At 36.6% G+C, this 21,389-nt stretch overlaps 1 protein-coding gene across 4 annotated transcripts in view; it reads right to left on the reverse strand.

Annotated features, from left to right (window-relative positions):
• The window catches only part of LOC124287837 (zinc finger and BTB domain-containing protein 20-like), a 77,859-nt gene that overhangs the window by 7,704 nt on the left and 48,766 nt on the right, over positions 1-21,389 (reverse strand). Inside the window, exons 5-8 of one of the 4 annotated variants that reach the window (XM_046724304.1) lie at positions 4,514-4,699; positions 4,012-4,084; positions 2,774-2,876; positions 2,424-2,743 (exon numbers count right to left, since the gene is read on the reverse strand). The exons of 1 other annotated variant lie outside the window; for it this stretch is intronic. In XM_046724304.1, the coding sequence (XP_046580260.1) occupies positions 2,779-2,876; positions 4,012-4,084; positions 4,514-4,699 (357 nt within the window). In that variant the 3' untranslated portion in view covers positions 2,424-2,743; positions 2,774-2,778. Of the gene's footprint in view, positions 1-2,423; positions 2,877-4,011; positions 4,085-4,513; positions 4,700-15,951; positions 17,740-21,389 lie in introns of those variants that run through there. 2 more of the 4 variants (XM_046724303.1, XM_046724308.1) reach the window with 2 other exon arrangements.

Genomic DNA, 21,389 nt, shown 5'->3' on the forward strand with positions numbered 1-21,389 from the left:
AAGGTGAAGGTTGACGTGTGACTCACCTGTGTGAAAAGTGAAGGTTGATGTGTGATTCAACTCTGAGGAAGGTGAAGGTTGGTGTGTGACTCACCTGTGTGAGAGGTGAAGGTTGGTGTGTGATTCAACTCTGTGAAGGTGAAGGTTGATGTGTGATTCATCTCTGTGAAAGGTGAAGGTTGGTGTGTGATTCACCTGTGTGAAAGGTGAAGGTTGGTGTGTGTAATTCACCTCTGATGAAGGTTGGTGTGTAATTTACCTCTGTGGAAGGTGAAGGTTGGTGTGTGGTTCACCTGTGTGAAAGGTGAAGGTTGGTGTGTGGTTAACCTTTGGTGAAGGTGAAGGTTGGTGTAGGATTATGATTTGGTTTGGGACAATGTAAGTAGGCGAGGTAGGAACATGTAAAAACCTAAAAACAGTTTGTTAATGCCAGACCCCGGCCAAAGCTGATTCCATTAACTAACATCAGGGAAAGCTGAATCTGATTCAGACAATCCAGTCACTGACATCATGAGCACTGATCTAGGCAACAGCGACATGGACCAGCTAAGTTAGCAAGCCTGACCTCTAAATAGAATCAGTCATGGGTTACTGAAGCCCTCGCGACTCAGTCATGCTTTCAGGGGTCAAACATTTTAACGCAGTGGTATAAGGATGACCACTAGAAGAATGATACTGAAATAGTAGTCAGTTGGTCCACTAACTTTATAATAAGGTTTTCTTTGTTAGAAACAAACCGGGGCATACAGTTATGTTGAACCTGGAAATATAGAACCATAACGCCATGGCTTCGAAGATTTGTGTAAAATGAATCAAACAGACATTCATACCAGGAAGACTTACAGTGTAAATCATCTGCATCAATTCCAAGTTTTTGTGCATATAGGGCACTATATTTCCACCTGGTAAAACCCTGGATGTGGGACAATACGTGGCTGTAAATATTAGCAGCTCTACAAGCCAGAGCCATCAGTTTCAGCAACTGATGCGAGCATCCCTCAACACCGAACCTCATCTAGGGTCACATTTGCAACCTAAATACTTCAAAAGGTAAGCCTGAAAAGTTTGTATCAGGAGTAAGACTTGTTTCAGAGTTTCAGAGTTTCAGAGTGAGTGAATGAGTGAGTGTCAACAGATATGTTTCAGTTGACGAAAGAATGCTTGGTAGGACGTTAAGGTATTTTATCTTACCTCAAGAATGGATGGGATTGGTTCATGTGTTCTGGATAAAATACTGTGTATATGATGGCTAAATCTAAGTACAATCACCACCAGCTAAAGTAATGGTGTAAATACAGCTAGGATTCATGCAGGTAGCAAAAGTACTGTAAGTCCCCATGGTCCCTACTGTGGCGATCTAGAGCCCATCTTTATATTGTACTGTCCTAAATAGTGAAACAATTTTGAAGTTACATGCTAGATTTAATTCTCCAACTGTGATATTCTGTTTTATTCTCCAACTGTGATATTCTGTTTTACTGTACACTGTACTACAGATTTATAAATCAAACTTTATCTATTATGAATGACCTGTTGTAGTCTGAAATATTGCTGATGTGACCATAAAGCTTAACTCACTCACTCACTCACTATAGAATTTCACGAAGTAAAGGAATAGGGGAATGTTTGTGGCGAATTCTTTTATCTGTCAATATAAAAATATGATGTGAGAACAGGTGTTTGTTCGTGAGGACAAGACGATAAATTTTAAAAAAATTAATCTGCCTTTAAATGTCTTACAAATAGGTGAAATTATGAGCTATGAGATCACCTCATTGGTCCAGCGGGTAGAGCACCTGCACATGGATAGGATGGTTGGTGGTTTAATCCCGTGGTTGCATCATCCCAAAAGATGTAAAATTAAGGTACTTGATGTTTCCCTGCCTGGAACTGTCATTATGGATGAAACAAGGGCTGGTTGGCTTGGAATGTACTCTGAGTTGGGTATAAATGTTAAAGTGTGACACAGTATCTCTGTGGGCAAGCAGTATTGTACCAGCACCAGTCCAGACTAGAACAAGCACCCACAAACCACACACATGTACATAATAAAGCCATACATAAGGCGATGAACTCTGAACAGGTATGCTCTAAGACCAAACAACATAATGGTCATTATTACGCCTGTGTAGCCCCAGAAGGTTAATAGTCACATAACTTATCCCACCGGGTACCCACAGGCACGTAGCAAGCCAAGTTTTTCATGTAAGCCTAATAGGTTGCAAAGCCATATATTTAGACAGTATTGAGGACTTGCCCAACCGTTTTAGCAACAATCATGTGTAAGCCTAACCCTTTTTTTATAATAGTAGCTATGCCCCTGACCCATTCAATGCTGGGTGAACAGAGACAATTTTGAACAAACTGACTTGCGTAAGGTGAGACCACATGTGCCAGGTGATTCATTGTGGGGCAGGACTGAAGTCCTAGAAACTCTCAGGAGTCAAGATGCCAAACACGGTCACTAATCCTAGGACTCTCCGTGACAACATGTTTAACTTAAACTGATTTTAGCACAAAACCACACACTGCCATACATGTCGCTATATCAGTGCTGGAACCATGAATGTGATGGTAACGCTGATTTCAGAACTAAGTGAGACATGATGAAGGATCAGACATATTACAAACAATGAAAATTCTAGAAGTACTCTGCACAGAATCACATACACAGCTCATGTTCTTGGTCAAATTCGTATCACAAATTCCATTGAAATTTCAGCAAACTGGAATGGAATGGATCCTCGTTCAGCAAACTGGAATGGAATGGATCTTCGTTCAGCAAACATTTCTGTCTATGATCCAGGTATCCGGGTCGTATCCATGGTGACGATAAGCTATCAGTATGATCCTCTTAAGGGTCTCTGTCCAGTTTCCTGAAATAAGATGGAAGGTATACCAACATCATAACGGTATTATGATTTCCATGTTGTTTAGGATTTTGAATTTTTTGGTTTACAAAACTGACTATTTCTGAAAAATAGGTGTTGAATAGGATGTTGACACCTGTACTAGGATCTCACTCAGGTAGTAAGTATACACTCATGCAATCAATTCAGGAATTAAATCATATAAACACTCAGGAATTCATTCAGTTACACTCAGGAATTCATTGAACAATCAATTCAGTTACACTCAGGAATTCATCCAAGAATTAATTCAGATACACACTCAGAAATTCATCCAACAATTTATTCAGATACACACTCAGGAATTCATCCAAGAATTAATTCAGATACACACTCAGGAATTCATTCAAGAACACACTCAGCAAATCACTTATGAATGTAGGAATGCACTCACAAAGAAGTGTATTCAGGGGTTCACTCAAGAATGTGCTCACTCGAGATCTCCCAAATACAGGAATAAGTCACAGGAATCTCACTCAGGTGTGGAGAACCCTGGCACTCACTCATGAGCTCATTCAGAATCTCAGAGACCCACTCATTAGCCTAGGAACGCACTCACACAGGAGCCTATGAACACACTCACTCAAGAAGGCACTCACACAGGAGCCTATGAACACACAGGGAGCACTCAAGAAGGCACTCACACAGCAGCCTATGAACTCACTCACTCAAGAAGGCACTCACACAGCAGCCTATGAACTCACTCACTCAAGAAGGCACTCACACAGCAGCCTATGAACTCACTCACTCAAGAAGGCACTCACACAGCAGCCTATGAACTCACTCACTCAAGAAGGCACTCACACAGCAGCCTATGAACTCACTCACTCAAGAAGGCACTCACACAGCAGCCTATGAACGCACTCAAGAAGGCACTCACACAGGAGCCTATGAACTCACTCACTCAAGAAGGCACTCACACAGCAGCCTATGAACACACTCAAGAAGGCACACATTCATGATCTCAATTAGTAACTCAGAGGAATCCACTCATAAGCCTAGGAATGCACACACACAGGAACTAACTCAGGATCAAGGGCATACACAAGATCTCAGACAGGAACTCATGATCACCCAGATGTAAAGAGTGTAAAGAGTTTACCGGTGAATCCTGGTGGGCGTCTGCTGGGGTCTCTCCATGGCACCTCACGTGGCCAGAACGCCGGCTGTTTCTCCTGAAACACGAGCACCATCTACATACACCGCCACAACTCAAGCAAAGGAACACACAACTGACACATTCAGCAAGAAACCAAGCCTAAAAATCAGATAAGATTCTGATCTGGTTCAAATTACAACCCAAATATACTTCTTAGATCACTAAAAAGCTTCAATCCATCCCATGTGTTTGTTTTGGAACTATAGCTATATTTAGCAAATAATACAATGCAAATAATATTTATTACAAAATTTAATTTTATCACATTTGAATCATATTCAATCTTAGTGGTTTAATGATAGATATTATTTATTTAAACTGATCATAGAAAGAAGACTTAAAGCTTCTTTTAACAAATTCAATTTGAGGAAAACATGTTTTCATATATGAGAAATGTTTCCAGTATATAATATAAATATATCTATTTTTACTTTTTAAAACCTACCTCCTTTCCATATCCAATGTTTCCACTCCCGGCTGACTTGGCGAGGACGTGAGAGAGATACCGCCGTACGATGGCTGTGTTCCACTGACGGGGGAGTTTCCACAAATCTACCCGACCTACGGAGGACATGTTTACTGTCGGCTGTGTCTCCAGCTTAACATCATGCACCTCAGTGTCCAACCCGACCTGCATTACAACCACACCGGCCCTCAGAACATACCCCACACGAGCAGATCGTTCATATGCTAATACAATATCATCTCAAGTCTCTTGATATTCAGTGCAGCTAGTTGTATGGAATATGGTGCAATGAGGTGTGATCATGTAGCCATAACAGGAACATAAGGGGGGATAACTCATGAAAACATAAGGGGTGTTATTCATAACTGCTGTGCTTCTCGTTCAAGGCTTTGCATTATAAATGTGTTTATGTTATTAAAATACTGAATGAAAATTAAATTTAAATCATGAATACTAATTTGGGGGGAATATGTTTTTACTTGAATATTTTTAGTGCGCTTGAAATATACTTTTTTGTCCGATTTACAAATAAATAAATCACTTCAACAAGAATTGATGTTGTTAATTATGATAAAGAGATGGTATATGTTCCAAATCACAGGTGATCATTGTCATCGTTGTGAAAGAATATTCATTCATACTATGTGAGCAAGAATTTAAGAATAAACTATCATCTAATAATGAGTGAGTGAGTTTGGTTTTATGCCGCTTTTAGCAATATTCCAGAAAATACCACTGCAGGGGACACCAGAAATGGGCTTCACACATTGTATCCATGTGGGGAATCGGACCCAAGTCTTCAGCATGACGAGTGACCATAACCATATCAGGCAACACCACCGCCCCTTCTAACAATGACTCTCTTATGCAGATCAATGACTGTTACACTCAGCAAGTGTGCAAATGAAATACTTCAGATATGTGGGTGTGCATCAGAGGACTGTGTGCAAAATACATATTATGTTGGGAAGCGCACATAAAATCTCCAAAACATCATCATTGTTTGATTGGATAAATGAAGCCTTAAGAAAGGTGTCAAAAGCAAAATACTATTTCCAATATTCCCAGTAAACATCAACTTTAATCCTTCAATGAATTGCCCAACACAAACAAATCTGAAGTTAATGTGATGTATTGAGAATGGTCCATTTGTGACCAACTCATGTTATTCCAGGGCAAGCCCTGACAGAGATTTATGTTCTCTTGTGGCCATTTTGGGGACTTTATTCCACAAGAAAGCAAAACTGTCAACTCGTGTGACTATCTGGTGAAATGATTCATGTATATTTCCCCTGTATATCTGTATATTGTATATATGGCATGGAAACTTCAGTTGATATACAGAATGATGGAAGAGAATGACGTCAAACATTGTTATGCTGCAGTTGAACGGACCTGTGTCAGTACTTTGAGTGAGTGAGTTTAGTTTTACGCCGCTTTTTAGCAATATTCCTGCAATATCACGGCGGGGGACACAGGAAATGGGCTTCACACAGTGTGCCCATGTGGGGAATCAAACACGGGTCTTCGGTGTGACAAGCGAACGCTTTAACCACTAGGCTACCCCACCGCCCCGTCAGTACTTTGAGTTATCCAAGGTGCAACACAATACACAGGGGCCAAACTTTGCTTCCAGACAACTGTCAGTTCAACACGTAAACGTTTGACACAATAGTGATTGACTGAAATTGCATCTTTGTCATATTTCAACCAAATCTTAGTTACTGTATGTTTCAATAAGCAGGAAATTAAGCAGCAAACTGACAGAGATGAACACTGAATACGATTTTATTGCCTGTGTGTTGCATGTCAGACTCAGCAATATCCAGCTGTATGATCATGGTAAATAAATGACCAAGTCTGGATCTCACGAACCAGTGATTGATAATGTGAACAAGGATCAATGGTGTCAGGGAGGGACAAGCAACTCACTGACCTTGACCTCTAACGACCATCATAGATACCTGGGCCCCATTTCACAAAGCTCACGTAAGCCTGAGATCTCTTAACTTACTCGTATCATTCGTACTCCCTGTGTTACAGTATAGGAGGTACGAATGCTACGAGAAAAGTTACGAGATCTTGGGCTTACGAGAGCTTTGTGATACAGGCCTTGGAGTCCTCCTCTGACCCAGATTCCAGGGATAGTTTTGGAAGACACAACACAGGCAGTATGAATCAACTGTATTTATTATGCATGGACAGATGCCACAGATCAACAGATATAGATGAGTTATGTTGTATGATACACATGCATGCAATGGCTATACGATGGACACAGAACAACACCCTATACACACCTATACAAGTTTGTCACGTTTCCTTCAACTGTTTAATGCCAAGCTCATTATCAGAAATATAACACTATTCCAGCAATACAACTGGAAAAATCAATACGACTGCTCTAAATAATCAAACTGGAACCAGAGAGTGAGTTTAGTTTTACACCGATTTTAGCAATATTCCAGCAATATCACAGTGGGGGACACCAGATGGGTAATCGAACCCGGGCCTTCGGCACGACGAGCAAATGTTTAACCACTCGGCTACCCCACGGCCTTTGGAGTGAGTGAGTGAGTGAGTTTAGTTTTAAGCCGCTCTTAGCAATATTCCAGCAAATATCACGGCAGGGGACACCAGAAATGGGTTTCACATTGTACCCATGTGGGGAATCGAACCCGGGCCTTCGACATGACGAGCGAACGCTTATCCACTCGGCTACCCCACCAACCCCCGGAAACCAGAGAACCTAGGGATTGATATTGTGAGCATGTTCCATGCTCGGTATATACTGACAAGGAGTCAACTGAATGCCTGAGCCTACTTCTTCCATGAACTCGCCTCCCACAAATATAGGTTCCTTGGAACCTGTCTGGTTCCAGTTTTAGCGGTCAGATAGCTCACCTGGTCTGTCAGGAGGTTTTCTACTCAAAAGAAGTGATTTTTTCAGCTGAGCATATCATATCTGTCACGACAGACAAATAGTCATGAAAAAAAGGTGATCCTTAAGTCTTTTGAGTAGTATATTTCACATGACATTGCCTACAACATGACCAGTACAGTATTTTCAATGATAAATGTTCAAGCAACAAATTAATTACATGCTTATAAGATTTGTTTGTCGACCATTAAAATCAATAAATATTGTATTTTAATGAAGTGAAAATCACACTACACTGAATCTTTCATAGTATCAACTTAACAGAATTTATTCATAAATCATCGAGGTTTTTAATTTATCAAAGTAATTATAACAAATAAAACAAGCTTTGAGCATGGTAATGAACTGGAGATATAGTATGAATGGTTGTCGTGGCACACATATACTGAAATCTATAAAATACATTTTCTCACAGCTAAAACTATGTCCTTCTGTATGAGTATGACAGAGCAGATCGGTCTACTTATCGCTATTGTGTATGTATACAAGCCTTAACATATATATATATATACATCACATAGATAAATAAAAACAGAATACCTTTTTCTCCAACTTACTCCCTGAAGAGTAAAGAACGAAACATGTTGGAGAAAAAGGCATTCTGTTTTTATTCATCTATGTGATATTTATTACTGAACACCTGTACTATTTTGGACATTTTGTGCTTATATATACAGACGTACGTATGTATGTATGTATGTATGTTCATCTCAACTGCACAAATACACAACCAATATTGCCTCATCACACAAACCGACAATTGCTCAAATGTTTCACAAACAGACAAAGCTAAGTGAGCCTTCCACAATGAGGATGTACAAGGGTATGTCGTCATAGCAACACATAAATATGTTAGGTCATAAACAGGACTGAAGGGAGAACAAGATTTGATTAACTTAATCGATCTTTAACTCAGATTTAATACCTTTCGAAATGAAGATCAGTGTACCAGTAGACTTTGGAAATCTTGGTTTGAGTGAGCAAAGCATTAAAAACTTCACATCTGGTTACCATATCAGAAATGGATGTAAACAGGGAAATGGGAATAACAACAGCGGAACTATTCTGTGTATATTTAACAATGAGCACCATAGTATCTGAACCCAAAAGGGTACAATAAAGAATATTTGTCTTTTTGTGAGTTATTGTGTGGCCAGACAGGAAGTTATAAACTGAGGACAGAGGCAATGAGAACCAAAGCATCTAATTGGTTAAAAACTCCCCATTCATTATGTTGATGGTCAGAAAAAGTTTGCTCAAGTTTTACCTGACATGAGGTGAACAATTTGTCAAATGGAAGTTTGAAATCTGATCAAAGCTGGAAAGGCCTGGGAAATTTGAAAGAAAGAAATTTGTTCCAAATTAATTTCCCAAAATTGAGACTTTTCCTTGTTCAGCTCCCCTACTTTCACAATAATAGTACATACTTTGAAGGAGTAGCCAAAAGAATATCTTCTGGTAACAATCCCAGCCTAAACCAAAAATACAATGAGTTGGATAAACGGGGACCCGTTTCATTCAAGTTTTTGAAACTCGAGAAATATTTTTAAAATTCTAAAAAAAATAATTACAAAATTATTAAATCACACCTGATTGTTTCATGTGACAATATGGTGATAGTATTTGTAATCAAATAGTACTGTGAAAGAATTGGATGCCCCTTAGGTTTTTTAGTGGTATGTTTTCAGAAGATAAAAATCTCTCTGATGATTACTGAGACAGAGTAGAAATCAAACTTAATAATTTGTTTGTTTTTCAATACAACCTTGAATACTATGACCTTGTACTAATTTTATACAAAGGAACAGAGCCAATGGGTGATGTGTTTTCACAATTCTTTATTTTCATCATATTCTATTAAAATGAACAGAGGAAATATGATTTTTTAAATGATAGAAAAAACCCTGGAAACTTTGGAAAAAAATCAAGGTTATATTTGGCATGTTGTATACTTTAATGTTTAGAGGTGATTCCCAAATAAATTGATAGAGGTTATTAACAAAATATTTGCAAAAACCTTTGTGAGTGTTTAATTCAATTTTGGCAAAATATGATTAATTGCTCAATGAGGAAAAAGGAAACATCCTGCTGTCTGTCAAGATCACAAATAGAACAACTTATGTTTTTGTTTACTCTAGTATGTGACACTGTCACTAAAATCTTCACATTTGGCGTTCATCTCCTTGTAAATATTGGACATGAGTCACATTTGACACAAACGCCATGTCACAACAATCTCTCATTCACCCAAGCAGCTAAACACATTCTCTTCAAATCCATGCACACTGTTATAGCATATGGCACAAGTACAAGATATATTTGCAGTTATAAACATCTCCCAAAGCTGCCTTGGCTTGTCCTACTGACAATCGAAACAATACTATGGATCTACTATGTACATTATTCTACTATTCACATTCAATACACTATTAACATAAAGTTGGGAGGCAAACTTGTAAATCATGAATGACTGAACGGGTTAAAGAACAACATATTGATCTTGATTTGACAAAAACTAACATATCAAAGAGGATTCATACATTTGTGAGAATAATTTTTGGTGAAATATTTTGGAGGAAAACCATCAAATTTTTTACAAATGACTTGTGACATTGTCACTCACAACATGAGATTTTCTCTTTACATCAAAGAGACTGATTTCAGTTTTACATTATCACTATTTCAGTTATTGGCATTTAGCAACATTTAGTGAAATGTTTTTATAAGGCAGCATTACCAATAATTATTACTTTCGATAATCCCTTAATTGCAATGTGTATTCTGTCCTCAGCCTAATTCCAATGCTTGAGATCACGTCTGCTTACATCACCAACTCTGCCTCACAATTCCTTTAAAGTTTATGCATCTTCTGCTACTCTAACACTACTCCCACTAACTTTCTAACGTTTCTCAAAGCAAAGAATTCCTTTGATTCCTATCAAAATCAGAATCAGTGTAGGATTTAAACCATAATCAGTCCGATCCTAGTCCATGCTCATCTCAGAGCACTTTTGAATATTTCGATTATCAAATATTACACTAAACTGGAATCTTTATTGCCATTTAATGTCAGATTTTCACATGAACAGTAAACACTTTGTCAATATTGATGAGACAAAGGTTTTGTTTTTTCTTGACCAAAACTTCAGTGTATGATTATTAATATATACTATTCAGAAGAAGTTAAGGAATCTTTATTGTCATTTCTCAATATTGATAAGATAAAAGTTGTATTTTTCTTGACCAAAACATCAGTGTGTGATATAACTAATGTATACTATTTAAAAGAAGATAAGGAACACCAATTCTTTCGTATCACTACAGTTATTCTGTCATGGCACATGCAAGAATGGGTATCTTTAACATCTTTTGAGCAGTATATTTCATAAACCATCTATATATATATCTTCAACAGTATGTCCACAGCAAACCAATAACAAATATAAAACACACTCTCTTTAAATATATCTTTAGAAGTGAAACGTTAAAACATATTTTCTTGTTTCTAATTTTTCGTTAAAACCATATTAAATTTGTTGACGAGCCACACAAACGGTGACAGAATGTGCTTAAGCTTACCAACTGGTTTATTTACACCTTGTTTCTGTAACCAAACCCAATATTGTACAAAACAAACATGGAAAGTCTTGTAAATTATCTGCCTTTGATGGGGCACCTTCTAAAGATTACTTGCAGATTGATCTGAAAGTTTTGCAGGGACATTATTTATTGCAGGAGGGGGTTACTATGGTTACTACTGACACATAACAAATAGTCAGATATTTGTCCTTGTAAATGCCTATCCTAAGTGAGAAATAGAGAAAGTGCTTTTCCAATATCTTTTGTGGGCATTCTATGGCTTGAAATAAAAACAGAAATTAATTGTGTGATTACACTTTGCTCAGTACAGTGAGTGAGTGAGTGAGTGAGTGAGTGAGTGAGTGAGTGAGTGAGTGAGTGAGTGAGTGAGTGAGTGAGTGAGTGAGTGAGTGAGTGAGTGTGGTTTTACACCGCTTTTACTGACTGACTGAGTTTGGTTTTACGCCGCTTTTAGCAATATTCCAGCAATAACACTGGGGACACCAGAAATGGGCTTCACACATTGTACCCATGTGGGGAATCGAAACTCGGGTCCGGTGAGTGAACGCCTTAACCACTAGGCTACCCTACCACCCCTGATCAGTAGAGACAGCACTGTATATTTTCAGGGTCATATGTAGAATTACCTTATACTTATTATGACGCAAACACATGATTTCATTTTGGTGGTTGAGTGTGAAAATCAAGGGCAATCTGTTCTATTTCATGTTTTTACCTTTACCATCAAAACATCAATATTTGAGAGTATTGTCAAATAATACAATGAAATCATACTCCTATTTTCCTTTTGCCACCTCTCTTGAAACCATAGCAAGAGTCACTCTCAGGTGAGAATCCACTACAAAAACAGTTTCAGACATACTCAACTTACAATATTTGGGATATTTCAACCAAAAGACAGTAAATACTTTTGTGTGTTGGATGATAATGCCAGTGAGAGAAGAGGCTAACTGAATCTTGCTCAGAACAATTTTGTTTCAGAGTAAATTGCTTTTGAAAATACTCTCAGGGGTGAAAATAACCCATTGCCCGACGGCCCGAGTCCAGTATGTTTTTCTGTCGGGCAAGCAAATTTGTATATCACACTGTACCGGTGTCCAGTTGCCTTTCCAATGTTAATTATGTTCTTTATGTAAAAAATCAACAAGAAAACAGCTGGTATAGTGGAAAAATTACCAGGGCAAGTGATTTTACATGTGCCACTGTACTGGAGTACACTAGCAATTTTAAAGTTATTTCCACCCCTGTACTCTGATTGAAAGTGCATTTTGATTGTTAGCTTTCAAAAAGACTGATTAGAAAGAACATTCATAAGTGATCTTTCATAATTTGCTAAATTATTAATCATTTACCACATAAAAAAATACTCTGTCATGAAATGAAACCATCTTCTTTAAGAACAACCAACTGCAAGTCAGTAAGTACACATAACAGCTATTCAAGAAGCCTTCAAACTGCTTGCAGTCTGTAATTGCTTCAAGCACTCATAAAATCTCTCTACTAATAATCCGACAAGGCAAAGCTATCTCATTAAAACAATTTATCCTCATATGATGCCTCTCTGTGTTAAAATTTGACAATATCCTTAGTAGGTTCATTAGCTTGAATATTTTTACTGCCCCATTCAAAAAAGTTATGTGTGGGATGATCCAATTAAATTAAATTAAATTAACATCTTGATTCAGAAATTTGATTTTAACTAAAGAAAACACATAGAACAAGTTCTCCTTCAATGGTACAGCTGTAGATCTCAGATTGCTGAGAAAGAACAGGGTGTACAACATTCCCAGATCATAATGCGCCTTTATTATTTCCACTTGGAACTGCCATTTACATTCACCCTGAGATACAGAATCACACGCACTGCCTAGATGTTGATTGGGAGATTGAAAAGTTAACCTTACACAACATTAAATGTATTAGTTGTCAAGTCTTCACAAAGAGGTATCACAGAGAAAGGTCTGATTCGTATTGGATTTGTTTTATTAAGAATGTAAAGGGATTGTGAGTTTCCTAGTAATGCTTGTAAAAGCATACAGCATTGGATTTGTTTTATTAAGAATGTAAAGGGATTGTGAGTTTCCTAGTAATGCTTGTAAAAGCATACAGCATTGTGTTAAGTTTTACAAAGTGATACATTTGTTACTTTTTATGAAAACCAAAATCAGAATACAACATAGAAAAAGATATTGTTTTTACAAGAAATTAAAAAAAACACCTGATGTTTTACATGTCTGTCATGTCTTGCAAGATTAAGTATAGTCATATGAAAAAATCGCATGTTCTTTAACCTCTTTCAGCAGATACCTTATGTTTATCTATACTTCAGCATAACATTTTTCATGGCTCAGAAAAATATAATAAATATTCAATCACATTATCAAGCACAAAGACTTGCAAGTATCTTTTAAGTTATTACATCATAATCGAAACATTGAAATGATCAGACAGAAAATAACTACACATGGCACTTCCAAACACATGTATTTAAAAAAGTTCTTATTTAGCACTTATTCTCGCTAACTACTAATACCCAACACAAAAATAAATCATTCCAAGTCATTTTAAATAAACTATTGACCTGCATAAGCTTGTTCTTTTTTAAAATCTGATCAACCCAAACTGACCTTAAATCCACAAACAGTTTTGCAAGTAACAATTAACCCTTTCAACACCGCAGGCCGAATAATCGGCCACAACGTTATGAGTCCCCAGACACCGGAGGCCGATTAATCGGCCAGGCAGTAGTCACGTCAAAATGAGACATAATTTTAGGAACCTACCTGACTTTTGATTCATATATCAAATCTATCACATTTCACAATGTCTGAAAACACTTATTAAATTTCAATTTATCATATATTATCAGCAGAATTAAAATTATAAACTATTTTTCGCAATGTTATTGAAAACAACGATTCTCGGACACATGCTTCGGCAGCGGGTCTACAATAAACATTGTCAAAGAGCAAAGTAACGATGTTTCGAGGAAATTATTAAATAAATTGAATAACTAATGAATAAAATCAACAACAGCATTCATTAAAGTTGTCAAACGTACATATAAAATTACTATTTCCATCTTTTTTGTGCGATCATGTAATGCAAGTCAAGTCACTGACGAGTGACATCTCGGCTCTCGCCGCCTCAATCTTCACGCTCGGACACGATGTTTAATGCGAAAATACATACATGAAGCATTTTTTGTCACAGGTCATAACCAAGCACGATACATCCAATAAGTTCCATAATTTACGTATAGGTAGCGATTTCTTGCTTAATATGTTCAGAATACCATTATTTTACCCAAAACTTTTGTCTAAATCTAAAGGTTTTCGTTTACGAGGACGATATCCATTGCTGTAATATGATTGGCTGCCTTAGGTCACGTGTCTGATTTTGACCAATGACGACCCTTATAGCAGACTGTGGCGAAAAAGCGTCATTAGAAACCAATTTTTATCCAATAAAATCGCTTCTTACAACTGTGAAAATACTCTTGACAAGGGTACAGTGATATTGTTGATGTTCAGAGCTTTCGAACGATGCCCGACATCAAACGATTTGCCGCGCATGTTATTCATACGAAGCTTCGAAAACGGAGGTATTTTCAGTTGTTATGTCATTTTACCGAGCGGAAAGCCACAGATATCGGGAAATAGGCGACCATACATATTGTTTAAGAAATCTTTTTATAATAATTTTCTGATTACGTAAAGATGAAAATATAAAAGAAAAAGGCACGGGCATATTGTGACATGTCACAAATGGAAAAAATCGCCATAGTTTTTGCTCCTTTCGTGGTTTATCTGGACGTTATAAATGTAAGCTTGCATTTTCATTCAAATATAAATTTATTTAAGTTGTAGTTGTATAAATTTAATAATATTATAAAAATAAACTTCATATTTATCAACAGTAGGATTAGATCTTTTAAATTGTGTATGGGATGTAGTAGCAATAACGTTTTACAAGCTTATAATTTCCTTCATAAACATAGGCTTCTAATCTTCCTATAAACATAGGCTTCATCTATGACCTCAGAGTCTCTGGGAACTCGGTGTCATGGCAGTAAATGCCTCTGGTTGACTGGTGTTGAAAGAGTTAAGCAGAATCCTTAGCACTAAGATTGTCATCAATCTATGATTAGGTATGGGAGTTACCATCACCTTAGCACTAAGATTGTCATCAATCTATGTTTAGGTATGGGAGTTACCATCACCTTAGCACTAAGATTGTCATCAACCTATGTCTAGGTATGGGAGTTACCTTCACCTTAGCACTAAGATTGTCATCAATCTATGTTTAGGTATGGGAGTTACCATCAACTTAGCGCTAAGATTTCTGCGCATTAAAAGATATTGTTCTGGTACTTATCTATCAGTACAGAATTTTCTCATTACTTGTAACTCTGCAAGTGAAGAAATCGCATTCTCTACGTTGAGCCAAACTAGCTGACTTGATTCAGAACTGAATACAATCAGTAGTAACTTTCATATCTTACCTTCATGTAAAATACTTTAATTTCATTGGTCAATGATGCTTTAACAAGTCTCCATGTCACCCCTTCCAGGATATTACCTGCTGCTATGATAATTGCCAAAAACTACCCAAGAAGCTGTATCGCTAACAATCGTAAGACGTCATAATATGATGCATGCAGTGCATGGAGTTCGAACACTGTTCAATTAGCTGTTTTTGAGTTCACTATGTACACATTTATTTTACCGACTTTTACTGCTTTATTTAAATTATTTTATACATTGCATCATTTGCACACTCAACTTAAACATAATTAACCATTGTTACAGCAGTTTTAAGCTTGTCAGAATATGTTTCACTGACTTTAAAAATCCAGTCGAGAGGCAGACGCCATTTTTTTCCTCATGCCATATAGTCGGTAGCGAGCTTATCGATCTTCAAAATAGAATAAAACGATATTTTGTAATTTAACATGGCGGTAAGATAAATGCGTTGTAAACTTCTCCAGTGCTTCAGCCAGAATTTTTATGAGTGTTGCCAGTTGGCACCTTCACTACTAAAATAAGTGCCAATGCAGTGAAGACTTTTGCCATTCATGGTAACCATGGTATAGAAGACTGGTGGATTATATTAAATGTTGCGCCAATGGGCGCTCTAGCATTGAAAAAAGTGCCATTGCATAATTATTAGTGTGAATGGCACAATGGCGCTTGCCTGCCTGAAGCACTGCTTCTCCCTTGGGTAATACGGTCTGATGTACGCCTTCAGCTATCGGCTCGGGTGACACTACTACAAAGAGGCGTACATCAGACCGTATTACCCTCGAGAGAAGCATACAACTTATGTTGTATTTGACCTCACAGTATTCTAAAAACGTTACAGTCAGAACAGAAATGTAGATAATGTAAGTCAAAGACTGCAGCTAACCATCCTATTGTTTGTTTAACCAATGAGAGACAACACAATGTTTCTGGGCTACTTCTTGCAGCTTCCATCAGGTGAATGAAGGAGCATCTCTTGATGAAGGGGCAAGAAGTAGCCCAGAAACGTCGTGTTGTAAATATTAATGAAGTTGTAAATCCATATCATACGTTGTTATGATAGTTTTCAGAGTCTGTAGCTAGAGTTACTTGTTCAACAATAAATGTTTGCTAAGTTCATTTTTTCTGACAGTTTTATTCAGGTTCAAATTATAGCTCTCACATGCTACTATTCAAGAAGGACTACCATCATTAGATTTTCACTTGTCCTCAGCACAATTTACTAGTCATGGACTTACAGACCAGCATAAGTTTAGAAATTCCCTTTCAAATGCTGGTTTGTTTGAAATGTGGGTAGGCAATTGCTTTCTTTTTTCACCTGAATTATGAAAGGTGTTTGCATTTTACTTGAACATACAATGTGTCCTTGATGATTTAATATAATAAATTATCTTAGAGATGCTATAACAAATACGTCAACAATCCAGCAAATATTTTATAAAATTTGGCCTTTGCCAATCTCATGCAGATAAATGGACATATCAATGCCATCTACAAGTCACTTGAGACCCTGTATGTGTTCTACCTACATAAATATATATCTAAAACCATTAAGTTTAAAATAACAAATCACTAAAGAAAACAACTGACAATCGTTACAACCAGGATGAGTCATCATTATATTTGGTAAGAATGAGCCTAAATCTAGCCACATGGTTACAAGGATAATAGTATATTCGGCTAAACCTTCACATACACAGTTCAATATAAACCTCGAAGCAAGCATATTCATATGCAATTTCAAGCAGTGCAGTGTATTGAGCTTAAAAACTCAAACTTGGCCAGTACAAAACGATAAAAAACTTCAAAATCACAGTCACTTAGACATTCAGCATGTCTCAACTTATTCCCACATCGGGGAAATTGGCGGAAAACATTTTGCCGCCACGTCGGTCAAAGTTGGTAGCACTGTGGTAAACTTCCATACATGGGGTGATGCAGAGGCCGGGCTTGTCTACGCAGGTAGCACACTGGTACCGACTGTCTCGGCGCTTCCCACGCGCGTAGCACACCCGACATCGCTTCCTTGCTCGGGGGGTTCTCTCCGTGGGAGGTACTTCCTCCATGATGTGATCTTCTCCCGATCGGTCCAACGGGACAAATACTCTCATGTCCCGATAATCCATTTCTTCTCTGCTCGTCTGCAATACGACAAACTTACATTAGTACTAATAGCTTGCACAAGGAACAAAACTAGTTCAAATTGCTATTAAACTTAAAACTGAACTGACTGACGAAATGGTCAAGATATTCATTTCATAAATGATCCTATATCACTTCTAAGTAAAAATTACAATATATTTTATGTAAAACAAATCACTACTTCTGAGTTCTTAAAAAAATATGATACAAAATATTTATCTTACAGCTATAAAAAAATCATATGTGGACCTTGTAACAAATGCAGCCCACAAAAACAAGAGCAAAAAACTTATTAATACTGCATAAAATATCTGCTGCTGTGGCTGCTAGTTGTTTCGATATGTCAAAATTGTAAAATCTCAGTTTCTTAAATGCACGCAACTTAATCCTCCTCCCTCAGATCAAAAACAGAATCTAATTCACCAGGGACTTCACATTTTAAGTCTGAAGTATATTTTTTATCTATATTTAATTTTTTCTAAACATCCCACATCAACCGATAGGTGATTTTCACATCATTACTTTCAAAAATATTTTTCTTTTGATGATACTTTTGTATGAATATCTGTGCAATAATGATATGTTGGCCTTGTCTTCTCTAAGATACTGGAGAAATGAGCGTACATTTGATTATGATATGTTAATTAGTTAGTCAAAAAGAAATCCAGCACTCAAGGTTATATCAAACAAAAATAATTAAAACAAAAATTTGAAGATTAGGAAAGGCACTGATCCACAAATTCAAGAAGCTAAACTAGCTTGCAATCCAAGGGAAGAGGTCAAGGTCATGCAGACGGAGAAACATAAGGTAGGTGAGACTGGATGCCCTTAAAGGTCGATACAGAAGTACATGCAAATTTGGAAAGAAAAAAAAGGCTGAAATCTGAAAATGTTTGCCAAGTCTGAAGGTTAACTTAGCTGACATACCCCTTAACTGTGAGGATCTGGTTCACGCTTCACCCTGGCTTGTGTTCAATATACCGATAGGTTTACTATTGACAAATAATGCCTTGTTTAATGCAAAACAACAGCTGTTTAAAATATTTCGGTTTTAGAATACCATAGCACCTTTGACTCTTCTACTGCTTGTATTGAACTACAGGTATGAATCTAATTTGAGATGAAAAGGACATTACTATAGATTTTATAATAATTGAGAATAAACTTTCATGTAACTGATTTGTGATTTTGACATACACATGCTCAAAACAAAATATTCTTAAAACTGTAGTGAATTTTTAAAGCTTGCATAAAATTAACACAGAAATATATACAGTGTCATATAAGCCTCAATGCCAATGCTATTGTTACTTAGTGTTAAATGACTTGAGATATTCCAGGTAAAAATACATGTTTTGTGCACAGATAGGCTACACTTTATTCATAATCCCAAAACTGATGTGTAAACTATTAACATAATATCCTGCTTTGTGTTCTGTTCTTAACGTTTACATTTATGTTATATCCCACATTATGTACTGTCGCTGATACGTATGCTATTAATGTTATATCCGCGCATTACGTACTATCCCTGATGACATGTACACTATTACTGTTATATCCCGCATTACGTACTATGCCTGATGACATGTACACCATTAATGTTATATCCCGCTTTATGTAGTATCCCTGATGACATGTACACTATTAATGTTATATCCCGCTTTACGTACTATCCCTGATGACATGTACACTATTAATGTTATATCCCGCTATACGTACTATCCCTGATGACATGTACACTATTAATGTTATATCCCGCTTTATGTACTATCCCTGATGACATGTACACTATTAATGTTATATCCCGCTTTATGTACTATCCCTGATGACATGTACACTATTAATGTTATATCCCGCTATATGTACTATCCCTGATGACATGTACACTATTAATGTTATATCCCGCTATATGTACTATCCCTGATGACATGTACACTATTAATGTTATATCCCGCTATATGTACTATCCCTGATGACATGTACACTATTAATGTTATATCCCACTTTATGTACTATCCCTGATGACATGTACACTATTAATGTTATATCCTGCTATATGTACTATCCCTGATGACATGTACACTATTAATGTTATATCATGCTATATGTAATATCCCTGATGACATATACACTATCAATGTTATATCCCACTTTATGTACTATACCTGATGACATGTACACTATTAATGTTATATCACACTTTATGTACTATCCCTGATGACATATACACTATTAATGTTATATCCCACTTTATGTACTATCCCTGATGACATGTACACTATTAATGTTATATCCTGCTTTATGTACTATCCCTGATGACATGTACACTATTAATGTTATATCCCGCTTTATGTGATATCCCTGATGACATGTACACTATTAATGTTATATCCCGCTTATATGCTATCCCTGATGACATGTACACTATCCCTGATGACATATACACTATCAATGTTATATCCCACTTTATGTACTATACCTGATGACATGTACACTATTAATGTTATATCACACTTTATGTACTATCCCTGATGACATATACACTATTAATGTTATATCCCACTTTATGTACTATACCTGATGACATGTACACTATTAATGTTATATCCTGCTTTATGTGATATCCCTGATGACATGTACACTATTAATGTTATATGCCACTCTATGTAATATCCCTGATGACATGACATATACACTATTAATGTTATATCCTGCTATATGTAATATACCTGATGACGTACATTATTAATGTTATATCCTGCTATATATAATATCCCTGACGACATGTACACTATTAATGTTATATCCAGACATGAATGCTATCAATATTATATCTTGCTTTATGTAATATTCCTGATGTTGAGATGTATGCTATTAATGTTATATCCTGCTATATGTAATATCCCTGATGACATGTACACTATTAATGTTATATCCAGCTTTATGTAATATCTCTGATGACATGTACACTATTAATGTTATATCCCGCTTTATGTAATATCCCTGATGACATGTACACTATTAATGTTATATCCCGCTATATGTAATATCCCTGATGACATGTACACTATTAATGTTATATCCAGCTTTATGTAATATCTCTGATGACATGTACACTATTAATGTTATATCCAGCTTTATGTAATATCTCTGATGACATGTACACTATTAATGTTATATCCGCTTTATGTACTATCTCTGATGACATGTACACTATTAATGTCATATCCAGCTATATGTAATATCCCTGATGACATGTACACTATTAATGTTATATCCAGCTTTATGTACTATCCCTGATGACATGTACACTATTAATGTTATATCCCGCTTTATGGAATATTCCTGATGTTGAGATGTATGCTATTAATGTTATATCCAGCTTTATGTAATATCTCTGATGACATGAATCCTATAAATGTTATATCCCGCTTTATTGTATATTCCTGATGTTGAGATGTATGCTAGTAACGTTATATCCCCATTTATATGACATTTTTCATGTTAATGTTTATCTTAACATTGCCTTGTGATCTATCTGGGCCCGATTTCACAAAGCTTTCGTAGCGCTACGACTGTCATAAGTCTATGTTACCATATAGGAGGTACGATAGTCGTAGCGATACGATAGCTTTGTGAAACGGGG

This window comes from Haliotis rubra, unplaced genomic scaffold (assembly GCF_003918875.1).
Source record: "Haliotis rubra isolate DU_JTF1 unplaced genomic scaffold, ASM391887v1 Scf407, whole genome shotgun sequence".
Classification (NCBI taxonomy): Eukaryota; Metazoa; Mollusca; class Gastropoda; order Lepetellida; family Haliotidae; genus Haliotis; species Haliotis rubra.